The sequence below is a fragment of the Otolemur garnettii genome, unplaced genomic scaffold (genome assembly GCF_000181295.1).
Source record: "Otolemur garnettii isolate 467f Iridium unplaced genomic scaffold, OtoGar3 scaffold00024, whole genome shotgun sequence".
In the NCBI taxonomy this organism is placed as follows: domain Eukaryota; kingdom Metazoa; phylum Chordata; class Mammalia; order Primates; family Galagidae; genus Otolemur; species Otolemur garnettii.
Window position 1 is genome coordinate 11698554 of NW_003852419.1, and position 10763 is coordinate 11709316.

Sequence of the window (10763 nt, forward strand, 5' to 3'; positions counted from 1 at the left end):
CAAACACATTACCAAGTGGAGATAAACAAAATTAAGACAAACAAATAGCAAACCTCGTTAGTTTACTAGTTTAATAGTGAAGTGTAATTAAACAGTTATTCACTGCTAACAATAGACCTGCTTATATTTAAACAGGCAATGAATAACACCCTGGGAAACAAGGAGCTGCCCCTCTGTGAAACAATTCTGAATTTAACCACCTCCTTGCCAATCACGGCCACTAACACAAAGGGAAGATAGTGCTACAGATTTTCCAGGGCTGGTGTGGTGGATTACACCCACAATCCTAGCACTCTGGCCGGCCAATGCAGAAGGATCCCTGGTGCTCAGGAGTTCGAGACCAGCTTGACTAGCCTGAATAAGAGTTTAAAATGGAAAGATTAGCCAGCCACTGTGGTGAGCACCTAGGTACTCCAGAGGCTGAGGCAGGAGCATCACTTCAAACCAGGAGTCTGAGGTTACTATGAGCTAGGCTGACACCATGTACTCTAACCTGGGCAACAGAGTGAGACTCTGTCACAGTGAAAAAAAAAAAAAGCACATAAACATACATACATACCTACAAACATAAAAACCATCCCAGCTTATTCTATCTTTTAAAAAATGGAACTAATTAAGCATTTACTTCCAGAAGGCAGTTCAGAATATTATACAGTGGCCATTAATCAGACTTTTTTCTCCAAGCCAATTCCTACTGAATATGCTTATTAAAGATTTCTAGTGTTTGACACACAGTAATTTTTTTGTTATTGTTTTAGAAATTTTCAAACTAGGAAAGTGCAATGGTTTCAAATAACTATTACTTGTTAAATACTTATGGGATGGAAGAAAAAAAAAGCTCAGAATTATTTCTTGAAGTAGTATAAATGTCAATAATGCAAATTTCTAAAAAGAAACAACCAATCTTAGTCTAGGAAAACAAGCATTTCCTTTCAAAGGGGGTATACCTACACAGATTTTTCCAAAATGTACACAAGGAAACTACATATCTAAGTAGATGGTACAAACAAACGGGAAAAAAGAACCCAGAATTTTTCTATTTAAAATGTTTAAATGTTGGCAAATTTTCTGTTACAGTATAATATTATATTAAATGGTTTTCTTTTTTTTTATTTATTTTTTATTTTTTTAAACACACACACACACACAGAGCCTTCACTTTTTATTTATTTATTTATTTATTTATTTATTTATTTATTTTTTGAGACAGAGCCTCAAGCTGTCCCCCTGGGCAGAGTGCTGTGGCATCACAGCTCATAGCAACCTCCAACTCCTGGGTTCAAGCGAGTCTCTTGCCTCTGCCTCCCAAGTAGCTGGGACCACAGACACTCGCTACAACACCTGGCTATTTTTTTGTTGTAGCCGTCATTGTTGTTTGGCAGGCCCGGGCTGTATTTGAACCCACCAACTCAGGTGTACATGGTTGGCACCTTAGCCTCTTGAGCCACAGGCGCCAAGCCTATTAAATGGTTTTCTAGGACCATTAATGGCAGATTTTCATGACACATATTCAAAATGAATACAGAAATATACTGCATATAAAAAGGGAAAGGCACAAAAGATTTGTTCAGTCTGCAAACAAATAATACTAATTGATTATAAAAGAAAACCAACCTAGACATTTCAAGTTCCCCATCCCCACAACGCTGAAGTTTGATGAGCTCAGGCTGAAGAAATGAGTCCAATAGATAGAAGGCAAAAGAAACTTCTTCAGAAGAAGGAACATGCCACTGAATTCCCAGATTCCACAAGTCCCCAGGTTTGCCCCAGTCCTAGGAAAGAAGAGCATCTATTCAGCAATTTGAGAAGTTACACACAATTGAAAGATTTAAAAGGAAATGCTCATATAAGCCAAATCTAAGCCAGCAAAAAATGGACACAAAGACATGATCTTGCCCCTTCATTATTAGTACTCCTAAAAACAAGTCTTCCTGCAAAGCACTTAAGAGTGACGACGGATTTATGATGAAGCTACTTAACTCAGCAATAAAACAATATGGAACTATGGAGGTCAGATATGGCATACCAGGTGGCTTCACATACCAACAGAAAAGAAAACTAGTTTTAGCTCCAAGCAAAGTGACAGAACAAGTTTCATACATTCCAATGACAGTTTTAATAACCTATTTTAAAAATAAAGAAGTGACATCTTTATACACAAGGAAAAAAAAAATCACACTTTCAATCCCTTAAAATAAGAAACCAATATATCCCTGAATCCTGTATTTTTGAAAATGCTTGCCTTGATAGGAAAGTATTCCGAGGGAGGCTTGTCAAAACCACCTGGCACACTGCAGTATTCTGTAGGGTACATGAGTGTAGTCGAACGAAGAAGATGATGCAAAAGGTTACAAGACAGAGTGTAACCCTGCTTACAAGTTAAATGCAGGGTTCTCTGGAGAATCTTTACAAGCTGCTCCTTATAAAGAAGCAACTTCTTTCCATCCACTCGAGTAATCTGAAATGAGGAGGGAATAAGTTGAAAATATTTTTGTTAAAAGACCAAGTATCAGTAATTAATGCAAAGTTCAATATTTGCCCACTAACGTACCCTAAAATAATGCTTCTTTAAATAACCTGAATTCATTTTAGGGCTGTCACTTTAACTTTATTCTAATAATTAATCTTTTTAAATCAAAACATATTTTCTTGCCAGAACCTATTCCCTATAAATTCATGGTGTAATAGACATGTCAAGCTTTGTCACATTACATGGAAGGGCCCCTGAGCTGCTGGAACCTTTTCCCTAAGAATTCATGGAATAGTAGGTATAAAAGGCCACTGTAAAAACAAAAACAAAAAACAGAATCAAACACACTTTCAGAGCTTAGGCCTTCAGGTACCATCTTAATATCCCTTTCAAAAGAGTCTATTTACTTAAAGAGACATTATTAATTAAATTTCCAAACTAATTTACAAAGTTATGTTTCATTTTTCTTTTTTTTTTGACTCAGAGTCTCACTTGGTCACCCAGATAAAGTGCCATGGCTAGAGTGCCGTGGTGTAATAGCTCACAGCAACCTCAAACTCGTGGGCTCAAGCACTCCTCTTGCCTCAGCCTCTGAGTAGCTGAGACTACAGGCACCTACAGGCGCCCATCACAACGCCTGACTAGTTTTTCTGTTTTAGTAGAGATGAAGTCTCACTCTTGCTCAGGCTGGTCGTGAACACCTGAGCTCAGGCAATTCAACCGCCTCAGCCTCCCAGAGTGCTGCCTTGCCTAGTTATGTTAGACTGATGGCCAAGTTTAAAAGGTAGAGGAAAAAAATTCTCAAATCTAATAAAACTTTTTAGTGAGTCACCTATATTAGAAGTAATCTATAAAAACTCAAATAGATTGTGGTAATCAATAATTCACTGTACTTCTCTGACAATGAGAGAATATACAATATTCTGACTTTCTCTGGATACATCAAGAAATTTCAAAAACTTCTTTCTGACTTTTCAGTACGTTTTAATGTCAATTTGTCAGAAAGGTCTAAATCCTAAATGCAAGCCAACATTTTCAGAGTAATATTTTCTTATTCCAAAGAGTACAATACCTCAGACAAGAGTTGAAGATTCCATAGTAATTCCTTGTCTAGCTCTTCTTCATTCAATACATCATCATCTAAAAACAGCAACACAGTAGCAAGGGAAAAAAATTACACATGCGACTAACCACATCATTTTTTAATATTTCTAATGCTGCAGAAAGTCTGTTTTAGGAAGATTCTTTATTTCTTCTTCATGAAGCTGAACTCCTTCCAAAAGCAAGTAAAAACTCAATTTTTAAGAAAATAAACATAGCAACCGAGATTTCTGTTCCTCTTTCACAAATAACTTTAAAATAACTTCTGAACAGTTATTGTATGAAAATATTAATTTATTAATAATAAAGTAAAATGTCTAAAATGCTTGCCAACCTGAATATTTTTTGCACAATGCCTGCCCAAACAGCAAAATTAAAATATTGTACAGCTGAAAGAATCTTGTCATTAACAGAGTTCTTTAGAAACCAGGAAAAGATTTTATCAAAAATTATAAAGACAGAATAATGACCTTATGACTTACTCATTGTAAGCTGAGTGATAACACCGCAGCAGTGGGGAACAAACAGCTTCAAAGATTCTTCTGGGCAACACTGAAACATATTTGCATAAACACGTTTTTTTGAAAGGCAAATATTAACGGTCACAAAATATACAGTAGCATTATTTACAGTGGCAAATAAAAGCTGTAGGTTACTGGGAGAATTATGTATTTCAAGGACAACAAGCAGTTCCGAAATATTTAACCACATAAACTTGTTGGTTGTAGACCATTAATATCATTATAAACTCACCTTTACAGCAGCACGGCACATGTCTGCAACCATGCGACCTGCTACTCTTGTTTCAAATATATGTGAAATAGAAAAATTAAAAACCTTCTGCAGGGCCACCTGTTAAGATATGGAAGAAATGAAAATGCCTAATAAGCATTATTTTTTAGAAAATTAAACATCTTATGGAACATAAAAGAAAATGATAAATACATTCAGACTATTCCAAAAAAAACCTAGTACAGCCAGTCCCAGAGTTATTTATATACAACTCATACTTATAAATGGAGGCTATTATAAAGTTGTTATGAATGCTGGCCTAGCAAATACTAAACCATTGTTACTGGGGCAAATACAGGTTAGGTTTCTATGAGTCTCTGGTCACAACATGTCATCAATGGGATCAATATACGCTCCTGTTCTAAACTGAACTCAAGTCAATACACTGTAACTCACATCTGACGAAGCTTACTTACTTAACACAAGTGTTTATTCCATCAGGCACAGCACAATCCTCTCATGCTTAGGAACTTCAGACCTCACTTATGCATTAAACTCTCACAAGCCATTTATGACATTTTTAACACCAACAGAAAACATAAAAATGCAAAACAAACTAATACACTAAATAGATCACAGAAAGAATGCTTGTTTAAGGATTGCTGATAAAAGAAAGCAGAATGCCTTATTCAACCTTGGCTGGAAACATGCATTAGGTAATTCATTTTCTTTGTCACTATGCACGAAAGCACTGATTTGGGGGTAACAAATTGGGACAAGTAGGTAAATTTGCAAATACTAAGGAACAACTGTACACACTTTTTAAAGCTTAACATACGGATGGAAAAGAATTTTCCAGCTAGTTTGTGGCTTCTACTGTCCTATTTCGTAGGGCACCTGTGCTTGGGAGGCTTGTGCTTGTTGCCTGCAGCTGCGTTGCTCTCTAATCAAAGTGCCTAGCTAGAGGCCGTGACCTTTGGCTGGGATGGTACATGCTCCTGGTGGAGGCACTTTTGGCTGGGATGATCCGTGCTCCTGGTGGAGGCACTTTTGGCTGGGATGATCCGTGCTCCTGGTGGAGGCACTTTTGGCTGGGATGATCTGTGCTCCTTGTGGAGGCAGGGGAGCTGAGCTGAAGCCATGGCCAGTATAGCGGTAGCAGCTGGACTAACCAATGCTGTTGCAGGATCTGCAGGCCATTATGTTTTGCAAGCCATGAAGCATATGTAGCCTCAAGTAAAACAAGTTTTTCAAAGCCTACCCAAATCTGCTGTTAGTGGTAGCTATTAACAGAGGGCTTTGAACCCCAAATGACAAAACAGGAAGCAGTAGTAATACTAGGTGTAAGCCCTACTGCCAATAAAGGAAAAATAAGATGCTTGTCAATGAGTTACACTCTTAAATCCCCAGACAAAGGAAGCTCTCCTTATACAACAGCCAAAATCAATGAAGCTACAGATATACTAGAAAGGTCAAGCTAAAAAAGGTAGTAAAAATTTATGATCAATTTTAAGTTCATATTAGTTTATGTATTTGAGTGCTGTTTTTTTTTTTTTTAGACATAGTCTCTCTTTTTGGAAGAGTGCTGTGGTGTCACAGCTCACAGCAACCTCAAACTCTTGGGCTTGAGCGATTCTCTTGTCTCAGCCTCCTGAGTAGCTCGGACTACAAACGTCTGCCACAACGCCCAGCTATATTTTAGAGACAGGGTCTCACTCTTGCTCAGGCTGGTCTGAGCACGATTCACCCACCTTGGCCGGCACCAACTTTTTAATAATAAAATACCTCAGAGTTTCAATTTTAAAATGATTTACCATAAGCTAAAAAAATATGGATAGAAAAGATAAACTGGCATGACATACACACATAAAGGAACTTGAAGTTCAATTTTAAGACATCAAATATAACTAAAAAACTAGAAGTTTACTTTTACAGCAATGCTCTTACCATAAATATTTCTTTGGAACACTGGGTGAGAATTGTACTAAATGTAGAAGATAGACCTAATTCGACCAAACTTTCCAAGTGAGTCATTTTCTCAGTTTCTGTCTCTTCCCTTGTTTGCTCCAATGTACTACTTTCTATAAGTCCAAAGCATCTAAATAAACCAAACAAAGCATAATTTTAGCAATTAAAAACTGGCTTAACATTTTTATTTTTTTTTTGGTGGTGGTGATTAGACTAAGTCTCTACTGTCTTGACCAGGGGTCCTCAAACTTTTTAAATAGGGGGCCAGTTCACTGTCTCTCAGACTGCTAGAGGGCTGGACTATGGTCCCCAGGATGAGTCAACTGCTAAGCAGGACCGGCAGTGGCGGCAAAAACACTTCGCAGGCTGGATAAATGTCCTAGGTGGGCCGCATGTGGCCTGTGGGCTGTAGTTTGAAGATGCCTGGTCTTGATAATTCAAGTGACAGCCACTCAATTTGTACATAGCTCACGAATCATTTATCCTTTTGTAACTTCAGAAGGAGCAGTAATAGCTGAATAAAGGTTACAATGCAGAGAGAAACGAAGGTTCTGGGATGCGACAGTCTTTTTATACAATATCAGCTAAGTCTGGGTCTGGGCTAGAAGCTCACCTGTCCATAAACTGTAAGACAAAATCCTCAAATTCAGCTGTAGCAGAACAAAGTTCTCGTTCTACCTGTAAAATCCCGATGTGGAGAAAAATTACAAATAACCCTTGGTTTTTCCTTTGAACTAACAAACTCAATTATTGCCTGCCAAATAGATCTAACAGTAAATTATTATGTTGGGTATTTGAGAAACAGTGCTATAATCATACATGTATTATCAATTTAGAACAACTCAATCTACTACTTTCTATGAATAAAAATAAGAAATAACTAACATATTTATAAGGGCCAAAAACATAAGTCAAGCAGCATCTTTATTCTAAGTTATAGTTTTCAAACTGCTGCTGTAAATGTACTGGATAGTCTCTGATTACGTGAAGATCTAAATAACAGTCAAGCAACAGCATGCTTGGTATAAAGAAAAGAGCTCTAAAAGAGTGAGATACTAACAAGGAGAGTATCTCCGCATTAGATGCCAATCTCCTAGAAAGATTTATTACTAACAGGAGGTGATAGAAAAATAAACTACCATGACTTTTGCTCAATAAAACACTGAAAAGTGACAGAAAATTTAAAAATACCTCCAGATGTTGGTGAGGTATAGAAAGGGCCTATTTTTGAGCCACCTCCTATGATGGGTGCTCTGAAGACTCTCTTGCCAATGATGGCCTGGCCCTTTATCATACTTTTCTAGCCATAAAACAGAAATTTTATTTCATAAAGCCTATCTAAAGTTGTTTGTAAACTATCAAATATTACTATGCATATGCAGTAAGAATCAGAAACTGGTTAAGCCAGGCAACTTCCTTACTTCTGTGAGGTCGTTTCTTTCTTGCAGCACAGATGAACAATCTACTAAAGGCACCAGAGTAGAAAATGTTGCTATAAACTGGAATGTGATCTGCGGGAAGATGCCAAGTATTTTCGACATTAGTTACAGAATTCCAATTTGAAAATACAAATATACCGTAAATGACAAGAAATTATCCACATAAATTATCATAAAGGGAGATCGCATTAACAATTTATCTGGACATTCTTCACTTAAAACTGAATATAGCTGCCTCATGATTAACTGGCTCTTGCTTTTGCAATGATGATACACTAAATTTGTTTTCGTATGGATATTTCTTAGGTTCAAGCAAAATTTGTGTCACTGAGAAATTATTTGCCTCCCACCTAAAAAGTCACATTAACTAAGCATAAATAAAAAATGCTAATGCAGAAGCTAGAGACCAGAGAAAAAGAAGATGAGCAGAGTGGTAAATCAGAGTGGTCAATCAATTATTCATAACTTTCATCACAGCTCCCTGTCATCAGCGTAGATAGAAGAAGTATAATGATCATAGACGCTATGATTTTTACTACCCCTCTTTAATAAAAATAATATGTCATAAGCTTTAAAACATCATGCAATCATTAAATGTATATAGATTACGGCAAATTACTTATAAAGAAAGGTGCATCAACTGTCTACAGATTTAAAACTTAGGCATCTTAGATATAATTGCTGTTACCATTAACAGATTTTACACTAAACTATTAATATTTTCTAAAAATCTAAACAGAAATTCTAAAACGTCCATTTACAAAATTACAACTTAAATTTTTTTTTTAGCTCAATATGCTTACCATGCATTTGCTGAAGTCATTTGGATCCACCCCAGGCAATGCTCTCATCAACAGAGGTAGCATGTGTGTTGGACCTTCCGGAAACCACCGGCCCCCTGACACCAAACTGCGGGCTACTCCAATTACACAACTGAGAGTGGCTGTGAGCTGGTGAGGTTCTGTTAATGTCTCTAGTGCAGGATACGTTCTACAATTGGAAAAACAGAATTTTAAGTTCTACAATTTGAAAAACAGGATTTTAAAAGTTTCTATCACAGATAAACATAATACAATAATACACTAAATATAATAAATTCATAAATTACATTTTGACTTAAAGGCTTACAGTCAGCAGAATACTTACAAGTGAAAATCTGCTAACAAAGTTAACAGAATTCTAGAAACCCTCCCTATCTGCAGTTTCACTTTCCATAGTTTCAGTTACTGGAAGTCAACCACAGACTGAAAATATTACAGTATTTTGAGAGAGAAAGAGAGACCACCCTTTACATAAGATTGCTGAAGTTGGGTGGCGCCTGTGGCTCAGTGGGTAGGATGCCAGCCCCATATATCGAGGGTGGCGGGTTCAAACCCAGCCCTGCCAAACTGCAACAAAAAATAATAGCAGGGCATTGTGGCAGGCGCCTGTAGTCCCTGATACTCGGGAGGCTGAGGCAAGAGAATTGCCCCTGCCCAGGAGTTGGAGGTTGCTGTGAGCTGTGTGACGCCATGGCACTCTCCGGAGGTGATTAAGTGAGACTCTGAATCTACAAAAACAAACAAACAAACAAAAAAAACAAAAAAAGACTGCTGAAGTTGCTGTGAGCTATGATGCCACAGCACTCTACCAGGGTGATAAAGTGAGACGCTCTCAAAAAAAAAAAGACATTTAGAGGTAGATCATAACGCTCAAATTCAGAAAGCAGAGGAAGGGGAGGCATCACAAAAGGCTCAAGTAATAAGCTCTTAAACACGCGAATAGTTAAGAGTAGTTCGCTCTCAGTAAACACACTATGCCCATATGCGTGCAGTGCATTGGTGAGTTTTCTATTTGCATAAAAAACAAAAATGAATACCAAAAAATTTACACTGTAAAAATATACCAAGATTATACATAAAAGTAATAATCAAATTTTCTTCTATATCACTGATTCTAAGAACCAATGGAAAACAGCATCATTTTAACTTCCATGTTCTCAATACTCTGTGACACTTACATTTTGATTTTTTAAAAAGCCCAGTCAATCTTAATTTATGAGCAACCAATTGGGCAACTAAAATATACGAATATTCTAAAATACTTATGCTATTCATTTCATTTCAATTTCCTTTTTCTCTCTTACAAATCTTTTTTATTTTTTTGGCCAGGGCTGGGTTACCACCTCTGGTATATGGGGCCGGCACCGTACTCCTTGAGCCACAGGCACCGCCCTCTCTTACAAATCTTTACCAAGTTACCAGTCATTACGTGAAAATGTCTTCCATGTCCTCTAGAACAGGAATAAGCACCAAGAAAGCACACCAGAAGCCAAAGTGAAGAAAAGAGAATCAAGTAGAACAGAAGAGAGGGAACAGATGACGTGAATAACTTAGCTATGGCTGAGGCTTCAACAGAATAAACATGCACTCACCTTTCAAGTACAGGGGGTATTACTAACTCAGGTCTCATGAGTGCAAGATTCTGCAGAGCCTGGGCTGCTTCTAGACTACCAGTTTTGCTAAACATAGCCAAGAGGACAGGCTGAATAATGCATTGTACAAAGTCTGTAACATCTTGATCAGTAAGCTTATGGCTATCAGGCACAGGAGTTAACCAAGAGGGTTTCTTGTATCTTTCACGATGCAATCTTCTAACAACACTGTTTGGCAACCGCTGAAGTAGTTTCATTAACTTGTTCTGGGGACAAAGAAGCAAAAACAAAAACAAAAACACAAGTTCTTAAGTAGGTTCTACTTTCCCACATAGATATTCATGGTTTCTCTCTACTGTCTCAAGACAATATTTTTAAAATAATAGGTTTTTAGGGATAAGTTGCTGTTAAAAATAATAATTTTATAAATTATTGTGTAATATAAATTATTATAAAATTAAAATAACAGCTTTTATTATCTAATTATAAAGACCTACATGGCATAACTAGATAGAATTCTTATCAATCAATTATTTATAATAATTAATGAGTTTCAAATTCTAGCTTTAAAAGAATTTCTAAATTTTACATTATGCTAAAAGCCATTTAAACTAGGCAATTTAATAACCACAAAAACCGA

General features: G+C 36.8%; 1 protein-coding gene and 1 pseudogene across 1 annotated transcript in view; one reads left to right on the top strand and one right to left on the bottom strand.

Annotated features, from left to right (window-relative positions):
* PSME4 (proteasome activator subunit 4) overlaps window positions 1-10763 on the bottom strand; it is a 109035-nt gene that overhangs the window by 54219 nt on the left and 44053 nt on the right. Inside the window, exons 10-19 of the mRNA XM_023512066.1 lie at window positions 10124-10389; window positions 8514-8700; window positions 7693-7782; window positions 6885-6949; window positions 6251-6401; window positions 4325-4423; window positions 4054-4123; window positions 3543-3610; window positions 2243-2458; window positions 1615-1772 (exon numbers count right to left, since the gene is read on the bottom strand). Of these exons, the coding sequence (XP_023367834.1) occupies window positions 1615-1772; window positions 2243-2458; window positions 3543-3610; window positions 4054-4123; window positions 4325-4423; window positions 6251-6401; window positions 6885-6949; window positions 7693-7782; window positions 8514-8700; window positions 10124-10389 (1370 nt within the window). The remainder of the gene's footprint in view (window positions 1-1614; window positions 1773-2242; window positions 2459-3542; window positions 3611-4053; window positions 4124-4324; window positions 4424-6250; window positions 6402-6884; window positions 6950-7692; window positions 7783-8513; window positions 8701-10123; window positions 10390-10763) is intronic.
* LOC105886791 lies at window positions 5365-5796 on the top strand (annotated as a pseudogene).